Source organism: Mytilus californianus, unplaced genomic scaffold (assembly GCF_021869535.1).
Source record: "Mytilus californianus isolate M0D057914Y unplaced genomic scaffold, xbMytCali1.0.p SCAF_10, whole genome shotgun sequence".
In the NCBI taxonomy this organism is placed as follows: Eukaryota; Metazoa; Mollusca; class Bivalvia; order Mytilida; family Mytilidae; genus Mytilus; species Mytilus californianus.
This window is the reverse complement of record NW_026262582.1, coordinates 27,952,968-27,967,718: the sequence shown is the minus strand read 5'-3', so window position 1 is coordinate 27,967,718 and position 14,751 is coordinate 27,952,968. Positions and strand designations below refer to the sequence as shown.

At 32.8% G+C, this 14,751-nt stretch overlaps 1 protein-coding gene across 1 annotated transcript; it reads left to right on the top strand.

The window, feature by feature from the left end:
• The first annotated feature begins 562 nt into the window (after nt 1-562).
• Nucleotides 563-14,487, top strand: LOC127718713 (hemicentin-1-like). The gene is made up of 5 exons (XM_052224769.1): nt 563-918; nt 9,128-9,409; nt 11,176-11,436; nt 11,742-12,044; nt 14,429-14,487. The coding sequence occupies exons 1-5, from the start codon at nt 612-614 to the stop codon at nt 14,485-14,487; spliced, it is 1,212 nt and encodes a 403-aa protein (XP_052080729.1). The 5' UTR covers nt 563-611.
• Nucleotides 14,488-14,751: the final 264 nt, after the last annotated feature.

The window sequence follows — 14,751 nt, the reverse complement described above, 5'->3', positions numbered from 1 at the left end:
CTGTGTATACCTGAAATCATGAGTTTGTATGATTTCAGCATTTAACGACCACTTTTTCCATGCTAGAGGTGAAAAACAAGTCATCATTTTGAATGATGAAATTAATCAATGTATGAATGAACAAGAAGCTGAATTCTTAAATATTGTCTTAAAGGCGTTTTTCAATTTATCAAGCTCTCTCACTAAATGAGGTGTATCACAAACCTCCTACGGATCAGCAAATTGATTGGAAAAATTTAGATTACAAAGTGATAATTTCAGTCTTCTAAATATTTTCACCAGTGCTTTGTGAACTTAAATCAAACTGCTACACATCGGGAAAAGACATTTATCAAAGCATCGAAATAAATGACCCGTTCTAATATATGATCAATAACACTTCTCTAGTGGACATTTATTAGATGCCATGTATCTAGTAAGTTATTCTTCCATCATTATTATGAACAAACATTGTTTATTGAGAATTAGCTTAATTTGAGTAAATGTTATATATAATTACTACTCAACAGCATTATTTTTCTATGTTTACAAATTGATATTCGTTCTTTTAAGCTAATGAAAAGCCGAAATACGAATACTTTTCTGAAGGAGAAATTGTTATACTTAAGTGTATGGGTGATGCAAAGAAGATAGATTGGATTGGACCTGCGCAAAACAGTTCAAATCCATCACCTATACTTGCATATGACGTGTTTGGAGAAGAAAAAATATGGAACACGACAACTTATGCAACTGGTCGAGTTATAAATCCTGATATTCCAAATTTTGGAAGACTCAAAATTGTTGATACGGGAGGAAAAGGAGACTTTGATTTACAAATAAGCAATACTTCAATTTTTGATGAAGGTTTCTATAGATGTGAGATAGAACCAGTCAAAGGCAAGCCTATGACTAAAAATTATATTTTACAATTAAAAAGTAAGTACTTTATCTATCTCTAAACGCATAGAATATAAATTTTTCGGGAGGTAAATAAAATGTTTTAAATAGATATATCACAAATAAAAATATTTAAAAATCTAAGATACCTAGGGGTCAATCGAAAATCATTAAGCGACACAACAGACAGCACCGTGTGCAAGGCAAAAACAAAACATCGAAAAGACAAGATACAACAGTCTGCAGAACAATACTATGTTCAACACAAATATTAAACTGTGCGCCACATACTCTACACAAATTGGGAATTGAATTTAAGTGCTCCAGGAGGATTCACTATCGCCTAACACATTGTCAAAATACGATACTACTCTCATCCTAAAATTAGCACCATATACTAGCTGATCTATAAGTTTCTCTTGTCTAACCCAATGACGTAAAACAATTCATAAGTATCTGCCAAGTACCCATTCAAATCTTAAAAAAGTGACCTGTTACGAAAGTGTGAAATGGAACACAGTTAACTCGGCAAAACATGCTAAAAGATGGTCAATACAAAAATAAGACGACAAGATTAAATTACCAATGAGACATATCTTCACTAGAGACCAATATATGACGTATATGATAACAACAATAGGTCACCATACAGCCTTCATCGATGAACACAACTCTTACCGCATGGTAAACTATAAGCCCCGAAATAAAAAGAAACTTATATAAACGACTGGATTTATGTACAAAACAATAAAATAATGATAAACATCAACAAACGACAACCACCGGAATACGGTCTCCTGACTTTGGTCAGGCACATACAGAATGTGGCGTGATAAAAAATGTCTGCGAGCGCTAATCCCCCCTTTTACCTCTTCAGATCGATACAAAGCACAAAATAAGCAAACAAACACAAAAAGACACAAAGTATAGATGTGATATCATTTGCAGTTACTGACAAATTAAAATCAATGACAACTGATAAAATCAAGTTTATAAGCCTAAAATATCAATCAGTACAAATCAACATTCAATTGATCTTTTGCCAAGACGTCGTGAACAGTTAAGGAAAACATTAACTTTTGCAATGCCAAAATATATTTTATTTTACAAAAGTGTATAACAATAATATTAAAATATCTAGTTTTGTTTTAGTTTATAGAAAACAAAATCGATAATTATATCGATAAAAACAATATTTGAAAAATTCATTACAGTGTTGAATTGGTAACCTTTTAAAATAAGTTTATTTAACGGACAGATAAGTTTACCCGAATCGTATCTTAATTTATGGGCTCGATAAAAAACCTAACTGTAAAAATCAGAATCTGCTATCATGTTTGTAATAAGTCTTCTACAAGAACAGCCAAGCTTCCAAACTAAAGCTTTGTATCTATGGGAGATTTTAGTAATGGTTTTAAGAGATTTGAGGTACAGAAATCCTTGACTCAATAATTAAGAAGTAGAACATAGGTTTTCTTCATTCAAATCCGAAAACTCCATTACTGACACGGGCAAAGCGAAGTATTCCCAATTTCAAACCAAAAGGCAAACTGGATATCTAGTTTTGGGGAGGGTTAAAACGCATTTTGTAAAAAAACAAAGTGTGATCCACCTTTTAAGTCTCCCAAACGAAGTTTGTGAAGACTTATTGGTTTTGCTCAGTTCTTTTTATTACTATTATTATTATTAAGGTCTTTCCACTACGTTAGGAAAGACCTTATTGTTTTTCTAATGTTTTTTTTTCCAACATTTTTTTGACATGCCCTCCCCCTGTTTCTTTTGGAGTTATCAAGACCAAATTTAGACCATCGATAGACCTCATCATGAAGTATTACCAGATGACCCTGCCTGTGTAGGATTTCATCATCCCCTTAAGAAGTTATCTCCCTTTTATTGGTTTTTTTTTATATGGTCCCCCTCGTTGTTTTTAAAGATATCATGACTTTATGTGGACAATAGGTAGATCTTATCATGATGTATTACCATATAAGGCTGCGTAGGATTTCATCACCCCCTTTGAGAGTTATATCCCCTTGAAGCAATTTCTTTCATTTGCATTTTTCTTTAAAATTATAACATATAGAATAGATTTTGAAAACGGCAACATGTACAGGAACAGATGGCAATGTAAATAAACATATACAATTTTTCTGTTATCAACCCTTATATGAGTTATTTCCCTTGAATTATTTAACCAAAAAAAATTGTCTTCTAAGGTAAGGTTGTCGTATATCAAAAGAAAGGTCTTAATGTGTATATTTTAAATATCAAATTCCTGTCCTCAAAAAAATAGTTGGATGGGGTTATTAAGTGCAAAAATCAAACTTTCTAAAAGATGGTGTTGTCGCATAGCAAATGAAAGGTAATCAAGTCTACATTATAAATATCTTACTTCCGACTCGAAAATTTAGGTGGATAGGGTCATTAAGTGCGAAAAGTGAAAAGTTTCAGAAGGTATGATTGTCGCATATCAAATAAAAGGTCGTAAAGAGTGCATTACAAATATCAGACTTTAAAGGAAAAGACCCTTCAATTGTTTTACTAGTTATTATTATTATTCTTCCTCTTCCTCTTCTTCTCTCGTTGCTTTTAAATTTGAACTTGCCAGCACTCGTTCTCCAAAACCGCTAGTCAGATTAAATTAGGGTTTCACAATATGTTACACTAACATGTCTAGTGGTACAATCAGGTTTTTGTTTGTGCACTGGGGTTTATAAAGGGGTACTTTGAGGGACAAAACGGAAGGAGGGGTTTACTACAGAACTCTATGGGATTTATTTTATTTTAATTTTCAAATGATTTAAATGAAACTTAAAAACAGTTCGTGTTAGACACAATCTTTACAATTAAAAATGTCAGTCCCTAAAGCAAGTATATTCTGGTTTGTCATGATAAAGCACATCAAATGAAATAAAAGGTTAGTCCACATGTCATGACGATATGAATGATGTATTGGTGAGGTCCCCAGGGGGTCTTCCCCACCCCCAGTGTTCATATATCTCGTTAATGGTCGAGATCCCCACCCCTAAACCATATATATTCTGGTTTGTCATGCCAAGATGGTTTAAATGGTATACAGGATAAGACCCAAGGGGTCATCCCCATCCCCTGTCATTTGAATTTCAAATATCTTGTAAATGGTCAAGATCCCCACCTCTAAACCATATATATACCTTTTTGTCATTTCACGAAGATTTGAATGATATACAGGGTAAGTTCCCAGGGTCACTAATACATATCACTTTACTGGACCGAACCAGTTTTTAGTGGACTTTGTCCAATGTCAGATGACCCTGGGAATGACGAGTTTTGGGAGCTTCGTTTGGGAGACTTCGTAACAGCATCATGTTACAATCATTTCTTATTCTATTTGTTCCTATATTCATATGAGGCAAAATTTATAAATGAGCTTCTTTAGACAACGAAGAGATGCTTAAATTATCATATACCTTCATGTTCCGCTCCATAGATGATGTTCTCTCACTAAATAATAAATAATATGGTGAATATGAAGAACGCATCTACTCCATTGGATTTAAAATAAAGGACACAACATATGCAGTTCATTCTGCCTAATGAATTGACTTGGATATAGCAGTTAGCAATAAAGGCCGGCTAAGAACAGAACTTCACCACAAAAGAGATAATTTCAGCTTCCCAATTGTCAATCTTTCATTTCCATGAAGCGATATTCCAGTAACACCTGTATATGGAGGAGAAATGTTCCCGTTGAAACGTTATTTCAGACGTTGCATTTCATAACATGATTTTCCTTGATATAGGGTTGAGGCTTACAAGGAAACTATGTAGCGAAAGTTCAAAATTGTGAAGCCAAAGTCATCTCTTCGGAAATTTAAAGGACGCCATCACGAGTTGTTTGACCGTTATGGAATATCTGTTTCTCGGATAACGACGTAAATTTTCCAATTGTCGTAGTTACAATCCCGTCCTCAATGTTTCAAATGCGACATATGGAATTAGACTTATCATATAATTTGTACTTATATGAGCGACTTGACCGTTGCCACATGTAGAACAGGAGCTGCTTACTCTTCCGGAGCATCTGAGACCATTGGATTTTTTGTAAGGGTTCGTGTTGCTCAGTCTCTAGCTTTCTCTGTTTTGCAGACTTTGGTATGGCTTTCGAACGGTTTTCGTGTTTTGCCATTGCATTGTCAGTCCGTTTTTGACAATGAGTTTGAATATTTCTTTTGTATTCCGCCTCTTTTTAAAGACTGAACAGTTAAATGTTGAGCTTTCAGTACATTTTGCAGAGTTCTCTCCTGTAAATTCAGTACTGTTCAGACATTTCCCTTGGAGTTAATTAAGCTATTTGCAATCTACGTTGTTTTTTTATAACCTGTATAAAAGAACAATATTATAGAATCACTTCAAGACAAATGTCCGAACAGTACTTATTTTACAGGAATAAAACATCTGATAAAATTTTACCCTTTAAAAGATTTAACGTGTTTATGTTCAGCCCTTTAACAAGATGCTATTAAGACCAAAATGACCGTTTTTAGATTAATTGGAGGTGATTGATTTATTTATTGGTGACACCGTCGTCTTACTCATTGCAATAATAAAACTCTATGATAACATGGATAAGCCGTATTCGGTATTTGATGTCACAAACAAGGAAAAGAAAGATGGAAGACAGTTTTTCATTTTTCTACGGGAACCTATTCGCCTCTTTGATAGGAGAGTTGTTCAAGCATTGATATACATCTAAGTACTAGTTTATTTAATTGTAAAAACAATTACTTTATATGGAAGACATTGTTGCTTTCAATGATAATAAATTACTTAATGATACTGATATTTCCACAAGGAAATTGGTTTCAATTAAATCTAAAAATGACCAACAATAATTGTCCTTTTCTAGTTTTGATATATCAATTTCATAAGGGGACTTCCAAGAAAAAAATACGACGAAAGAACTTATGGTTCATTCCATAAAGTCACTTTTCTTTTATTTTCACGACCATTTTTACGGTGTGTATATTTACAAATATGTATGCCCGTGACTGTAGTGGCTTCTTTCTTCTAAATTTCAATGAACGTAATTGATGTATGACTTGCAAAATATTACGTCAGAGATTTCGTTACCAAAAATTATCTGAAATCCGAATAAAGTATTTCTTTAATACAAATGTCTGTTTTCGCAGTTTGGCTTTACCTGTAGAAACATAATAATATTGTAAATATCTCCGAGCACACATAATATGTGCATACATTTATCTGTCAATATAAAATTAGTAAAATTCATTCGCGTAGTTACTGACCTCAGATAGACACAATGATATGAAGCGATATTACACTAGTTTAAATAAAACTCTCATTTGTTTAAACTCGATTTGATAGAAGAAGTTAAAATAGTAAAACTAGTGCGATGAAACACAAAAATATATAATATTGTTATCAAAACCATAAAAAACATCCGTATAGATTTAAGCCTCTTCTTATTGATACATTGTGATACCGAATCAGAAAATGTGAGAATTATAAATTACATATATCACTGGTGTTTAACTGATCGTGGTACCTGCAGTTACCAAGATCCCAATATGGCGGAGGTAGAAATAGGTAAAATCGTGTTCAGCCAATTGTGTTGTTTTCTAGAATTTTTCGTCCGCCAGGTTGATCTGTACGGTTTTGTAGTGAATGTGTGTTTATAACATCATATATGGCCTCGTTACCAAAATAATAGCCATCGAAAATTGTATGAAGATAATCGTAACTCCGAAGGAAGATAATCGTAACTTGTGATCAAATAATTGAAACGATAATCGTAACTGTAGATTATTTCAATGATGATAGTAATTATTTATCAGTAGCCCCTGCTAACGGACTATTTGATAAAAAGATTCCGTCATGATAACAACGAACGTGGTAGTGCTTTATATTTTTTGTTCACCACCATACTTCAATTTATTAGCATAGATTTTGAATTTGTACAAATATATGTTTAGAAATGAATAAGAAACTTTTAGTTGTTTAATGTTTGAAATAATAATTATAAGATGCGGTATGATTGCCAATGATTGCTTGTAGATAAGAAGACTAGGATGACCTTGTCAAATGCCTTGAAAAAAAATATTAGGCAGTCCGGCGGCAGTTGCTGTTTTATGCTGACCAGACATGTTGCATCTAAATTTTTACCAGAGATTGCTTTTTTAACTGTGCCTTTATGATATAAGTTTTGTCTGATGAATCGTCGTGTAGTAATCCTGCTACTCTTATAATTGTGGTGTATTACTACAAATCTGATCGTTTATGCTTTATATGGATCCGTTTCATGGAGTCAGTACTGCTGTCAGCTTCAATACTTTGTGTTACTATGTCATCTATGTTTTTCAACACAATTTTCTTTTAGTTCACCAGGTTTGGCTCATCAATTCTTTTATATTAGCTTCTCATTTATTCCAGATTTCGTATTCTTTTTTAATGCTCTATTCTATCTTTTGATTAACCTTCTTATATATGACAAACCCCCTCCCCACCCATAGTGACTGAGTCATAGAAATATGGTAACTTTTGGACTTTTCCGACCGCCCGTAAAACCCTTGCCAATGTGGGGGGTCCGTTTTGGTTGTGTGCGGGATGCATAAAAAAAACACCACGTCCGGTCAGAATCTCATTTATAGATAGTTCCACGCTCTCTGCACGTTGAGGACCCTTGAAAGAACTCTTAGAAGGGTCCGTAAGCGACATGTTACAAGGATGATGTGTCCATTCCAAACATATCCTCTATTTCTAGTGGCAGTCAACATTTTTTGACCTTCATCCTGAATTGCTCCTATTAAAGGACTCACCTATTTTAGTAATGATTAATTTTTTTCTCGTCCTGAACATGCATGAAATATTTGTCACTGGACTTAAAGCAACCAAAAATCACTAAATCTATTTTATATCTGCTGCCATCAAGTATATCCATTGTTTTCAAGATCAGCATTAACAGTCGAAAGCGCATTTGGTGCAGAACAATTGGTACCGTTAATGACGTGTCTACCACTGGTTCGATACCCCTGCTGGTGGACTGTAATCGGCCGAGGGTATCACCAGCCTTGTAATCAGTACATCGTTTCTGCCATGCAATTACGGATATTGTTTGGTTAAAATTTGCTGTTCTAAAATATTGAAATTTGTTTAAAAAAGAAATAAATCTACCGCTTGCAAAGTTTTGATTACTTGTCCAGATTTGGCTATATTAAGGTCATTCATTTGTTTTTTTAAGCTCTTCAACGTTTGTATTAGGTTTTGGATTTCAAAATATTATTGGACTCAACTGCAAGCATCACTGAAGAGATAACGTGAGTTGTCAAAATACACATTTGGTGCAGGGAAATTGGTACCGTTAATCTTATAACTACCACCTGGTCGATGTCTTTGATAGTAAACTGTAAGTCCCAGAGAGTAACACTCGTACTTTGGCTTGCAAAAAACGAAAATTGATTGATTGAAATTTGCTGTTATAAAAATCATTCAAATTAAGGAATATATTGTCTTCTTCTTCAAGTATACAATATACTATCAACGTTTACCGTAAATGTTAACTTATATATATAAGACTATATCTACAAAGCAAAACAATAAATTAGTTTAAGATAACCAATCCTTCGATAATTCTGGTCACATTATAAATAAAGACAACAGTAGTATACCGCTGTTCAAAACTTTAAAACAAAATTTGGTTATATTCGCCGTCCCCATCAATAGATAAATGTACAATTATCACTGATAAGTTACAATTGCCATGTCCAATTTACGACTATCAGATAGTTCAGTTACGATTATCATATCAAACAATTTTCATGGAGTAAAGATTATTTTTCTGAAATTTTCTATGGCTATTATTTTGGTAACGAGGCCATATATGATATTATGAACACACACACACACACACACACACACACACCAGATCAACATGATCAACCTGGCGGCTGAGTAATTCTCGAAAAGAACACGTTTTCACGAAGAAATTGACAGGTTACGATTTTACCTATTTCTACCTCCGCAATATTGGGATCGTGGTACCACAGTTAGCACGAGCAGTTTAAAACCAGTGATATATTAATAACAGAGTCAATCATTGACCTATTAGCAACGGTCAGAGTGATCTCAGTTTAAGCGATTATTTTTTCATACATTGTTCGATATTTGTCCCAAAATAACTGAATGACTGCTCCGTTTAAGTTGATTGTTCATTTAAATAATAATTTACATTGTTTTCCCTATTTCAAAGAACTGCCAACTAACCTAACCATCGACTATGAAACGGATGAGAACACGATAATTGGGACAGAGGATGAACTATTGAAAATAGCTTGTAATGTTGAAAGTGGCAGTCCGCCAGAAACCATATATTGGAAACAAAATGGACGAATTCAGCAAATAGGAGGACCAAGAAGGAATGTTTTTCAATTCCGTACAAATCGAACCGTTCACAATTCAACGCTAACCTGTGAAGTAGTAAACGATATTACTAATAAGCCTCTAATAAAGACCGTCCGACTGGACATAAAATGTAATTCGTTCTGCAGTATTTTCAATTTACTATAACCAGACTCATTATACTGTACTGTATATCATATTTCGTGTTTGGCTTTAAAAGTTTGTGCACGTTTTTCTTGCTCAGATTATTTAATACCCAGGTCATATTATCATATTGACATATACCATGCATAAAAAGTCCTGTATGTAATATGACACAATAATAACAATGTTTCAGTGGCAAATATTTCATATTTAATTATTTTTTTACCTATTTTACACGAAATATTCATTGTCATCCAATGATTATTAAAATATCCAAAGCATGTTTTATTATAGCACATACATTTATGTAAAAATAAAAAGACGTTTGCCAGTGGGAATAATGTCAAGTTTATAAATTATTGCCATCATTTACAATTTTCGATTTTTGAAGAAAGGACAAGATTAATTATTGCGATATCACAACGATCTGCATACAGACATATGTAACAGATATCAGAATGCGAGTTCTCATTATTGCGATAGTCACGTGCACACAGTCGCATTAATGGCATTGATAAAATAACATTAACGGTATCAATTTTTTTGCAGCTAAAAAACCTCGCAACAATTTCTGAATTTACAGTACTCTTCCTCAGAGACCAAATAAAGTAGAATTAGCAACTATTCTGAGTACAGGGGTTTGATAACAGTTTTGTTAAAACCTATTATGACCATTTTGGTCACGGGATTCAGATCCAAAGTCATATAAATATGCGATTATCTCTTTTTTATATACAATTATAATTCGATTATACTGATTATGATTAAATATAGACACAAATTGTAAACTTTGCGATCTTTAACAAGTTAATAAAATAAATCAATCATTCAAAATTGACTCATAAAATCTTGAATATAATGTTAGTAAGTGTGTCATCCTTGTAAAGATACACTAAAATATTCATCATCCCCTAGCCACTATGAATTTTGAAAAAAAAAATAACAAGAAAAAAACAGGGAGATATGGTATCATTAGCAATAAAACACCTATTCATCAGTGATCAAGCGAAAATAAAATAAAAAAAAAAATACAGGTCAAACCTAGATTATTCCGAGAAAAGGGCTTTTTTGCTAATTAAAGTTAAATTTTGTAAAACTTATCTGACGACTGAATGGTCTATTATAAACATAAATATAGATATAAATAGAAAGCAAACTCGTGCAATTGGATTTTTCTAGGTATGTTTGATTTTATAATATAGTTTAATAATATGGGTTAATCATCGTTTGTATCTCTATATGAATGAGTTTTTGTGGATCGAATCAGTCAATCAGATGGTTTACCCTTGTTTCACTTTCAATTGTGACATTCTTTTCCTTTTCATAACTGAACACGCCTAATTCATGCGTAACCCATCTTTAGCTAAGTGGTTAAATTGAAGGTCACATGAGTTCGGATTCAATGAGGTCGAGTTATTCACTTGTAAGTGAATAATTCACCAGTGATGTTTCTTAGCTTGTTTTGACAAAATGGAACCAAACTGGCTGCTAAGACCGAATTATTATTTCACTATTACACTTTCATTAATGATTGAACAAAAACAAATTATACTTTAATTTTTTTTTTATCTTGTAGCTAATTTCTCTTTAAGATACTTCAACATTATTTTTTTTACTTCATCTAATTAAACAAGAATAGGTAAAAATAAGCGAAACATAACTTACCATAGGTGAAACTACATTCGAATAAAAATGATAAATGATACTTGCTATAACATTTTAAGTATGTATTGCTGTATGCATTCAAAATTTCAGACAAGCCAATAGTATTGATAAACCGCGAAGAAACAATACCACTATTTGAAGGAGAAAAGGCATCACTGTGCTGCGAAATCGACAGTAATCCGCATATTAGTTTCATGTTGTGGTCTAAAGATAGCATAGACATCACGAACACTATGAACCCGTCTTGTTTGTTCTTCAAACATTTGAATCGACAAGACAGGGGTAATTACACTTGTCTTGCGGGAAATGAAATAGGAAATGGATCGTGTGAGACATCACTTACGGTATATTGTAAGTCTTGTTAAACGTTATTTTTCATTGTCTTGTTTTTCATGTGTGTTTTCATTAATTATGTTTTTTTAAATAACTATTGAATCTGGACGTGCTGACTAAATTAAACAGAGGAATAGAGAAAAAAAGACGATTGAAGAAAAAAAATGAAACGATAATTATACGTAACGGTTAAAAATATAATACTGTCATATTATCAATACTTTATATTCATGATAATACTCCCACAATAATGAAGAAAAATAAATAATGTTTTGATTTGAAGAAAAAATAACCTTAAAATGTAAACTTTCACGCATTTTCAGACCCACCTTCTGTCTACCTTGAGAACAAAAACTTTTCTATAAATGAAAGCAAAAGAGTTGTTCATTGCAAGGGTGACGGGGAACCAAATAACATAACATATTTTCGTGTGGAGCATACATCCTATTTCGATGAGCATATAAGATATTTGGCAGTCTCTTCTGATGGCATTGCTAAACTGCCACCTATGAAAGAATCAAAAAGATATCAGGATACTGGTTTGTACCTGTGCAATGCTTCTAATGGTGTTCCGGATGAAAAAGGAAACACATTGCAACGTGCTAAAGCTTACCTAGTGTCACCAGGTGAGTAGAATTATTTGTAATGCAGAAAATGAAAACAATAGCATCGAAAACCGTGATGTAATATAATCCGTACACTTTCAAAATCATTAAAAACTCATCAAAACTACCAGGATTATATAAAATTGGGTACACCAGACGGGAGTTTCGTCATTATAAGGCTCATCAGTGAAACTCGAATCAAAATAGTTTGAAGGTCTGATGAAATACGAAGTTGGCGACCATAAACAAAAGAAAAAGATACAAAAATTATGCAAAAATATGTTTAAAAAAAGGAAAATGATACACCAACACAACAACGTAATATAACTAGCAGGAACTATTTCATTACATTGTTTGTCTCTATGATTTGTTTTGGGTTTTGCACAGGATCCAGTCTTTTTGTACTGTTGCATTATGACATTTTATATGATGAACAACATCAATTCAAAGTGTAGGACTGAATGATTTCTTATCACTAGGCTTAGTACAGAACTTTATGTTTTTTTTTCATTAACTGCAAGCATTCTTCAAATGAATACGGTGTATTTTGTTATTTATCTTGTGGCTTTTCTATTATCAATTATACCGTTAGTTTAGACTAAAGTGCTTTTAACAGTTTTTGGTTTTTATTGTATGATTTCGTATCTGCGTTTTGTTAATCTACGGATTGTGATAAAATATGGAGAAAGGTGGGATAAAAAACGTGTTTAACCCAGCTAAACTTTCGTATGACTCGTCAGAGACATTGAAAGTCATATCATAATATTTTTCGTCATTTACAGAAATTCAATATTTTATAAAAGATTAAGAACTTGATTTGTTGTTGAAACACATAACAACAAGTCAAGTTCTTGATTTGTAGACAGACAAATGCTTTATTTAAACTAAGGGCTGTTGTCAATGATAAATTACTAAACAATTTTACTGCATCCGTTGCGTATTGCGAAAATTAAGGTCTGATCAGTGCCACTCGAGATCAAATAATTTGAAAACAGAAACCATATTAAACATTGAAAGCCACATGTGGAGCAGGTTCTGTACCCTGTCGTTGCACTTGAGATCACCCCCCCCCCCCCCCCCCCCCCCTTTTGATGGGGTTCGTGTTGTTCAGTCGTTAGTTTTCAATGTTGCGCTATGTGTACTGATGTTTGTCTTTTGGTCTTTTTTTTTTTTTTTTTTGCCATGGCGTTGTCAGTTTATTTTTGACTGATGAGTTTGAATGTCCCTTTGGTATTTTTCGCCTCTCTTTTAAACATGTTTGCGAACGCCAAAACCTCCTCATAACATTGGATGATTATGTAACATCACAACATGAGAACTAACTATAAAAATAAGTGTAAAAGGCTTAACTGTTAAGATTTAAACAAAACAAACACAACTAGCAAAAACAGAAAATACACAAAGTACATATCTGAGAGTACTCGCAGGTACTGAAAGCTTGTTCAAAGCCAATAACAACTAAACTATGAATTAGTACACAGTCATACAATATCCATTTTGGATTTAGTTCAAAGATGTCTTTATCCGTCAGAGAAAATCATAATCTTGTGCAATGCCAAATTATAGTTATCTACAGAAAGAAGGACCATGTATTGCTAACAAAATCATTGTCTGTGGTTGAGAGAGGGTTGGGTGCCCGGTTACATGTTTAATCCAACCACATTCTGCATGTACCTGTCTCAAGTCAGGAGCCCTCTGGTCCAGTGTCAATATTTATACCATTAAAAACAATATTCAAAGATGTAATAACATTGTTAAATTGGTTAAATTTAAAAATAAGTTTATTAAAAGGATCTCTTATTTGACTCGGACCATATCTTAATTTTCGGGCTCGGTTAGCAATCACAACAATGGTCTCTTTTGTCGTAAATTATTGTGCAGAGTTTCCCGTGTAAAAGTGAAATATCTTAATCTAGGAAAGGACAGTTATTGTTGTTTATATTTGATTAAAGTAAAGTCAGATTCTTTGTGTAAATTTCGGCAGTATATTAAGAGAATTCTTGATTTTTTATAACGAAAAATTATTATTAACATAACTGAAAATAATTATTTAATTTTGGATGTAACACGTCTTCTGATTGGCTGAAAGTTTTTTGTCTATCAGCTCATATACTTAATTTTGTCATGTGATTTTGACGTCATCAACTTATTTTTCATGATTTACTCATTAGAAATGGAATTTAGAATTAAATTATGAGGAATGACTGTAATATTTTTTCTGTCCATTCGAAATAACCAAAAAAATGCCGGTTATTCAGTGTGCACAACATATTTGATGGTATTTCTTCAAAGACAGAAAAAAATATTACAGTAATTCCTTAAGCGTTGTTAAATTTATCAATTATGTGAAATTTAGACGGTTCTTTACTGAGTTTGGCCATATACTGTTAATCTTAAAAATACAGGTCTGCTATTAGAGGGTGAAATGGGTGTCCATAGAAATACCTACAACCTGTCGATATAATTTATTGCTGAAACGTGTATACGTGTTGTCAAGAAGAAAATTTACAGCTTTTATCATCTCATAACAGTATATCTAGCACATTTACCTTTTTCATTACAAGAGAAGCCTTTATATGAGTTACAGCAGATACATTTGAAATCCGATTTTTCAAACGAACATTTAATCAAATAGGATGATGATAAGATTGTGTGGAAGTGTAGTGAAAAGACTTGAAAGTCAAAACTGTCAAAAACAGTCACATAACTTTTCACTGTACAAATAGTT

Excerpts from the sequence above, each read along its gene's own strand:
- LOC127718713 (XM_052224769.1), top strand. The coding sequence starts at position 612 with ATGGGTGATGCAAAGAAGATAGATTGGATTGGACCTGCGCAAAACAGT. Across the intron at positions 11,437-11,741 it reads GACATCACTTACGGTATATT|ACCCACCTTCTGTCTACCTT; the intron begins GTAAGTCTTGTT and ends ACGCATTTTCAG. Across the intron at positions 12,045-14,428 it reads AGCTTACCTAGTGTCACCAG|GTCTGCTATTAGAGGGTGAA; the intron begins GTGAGTAGAATT and ends TTAAAAATACAG.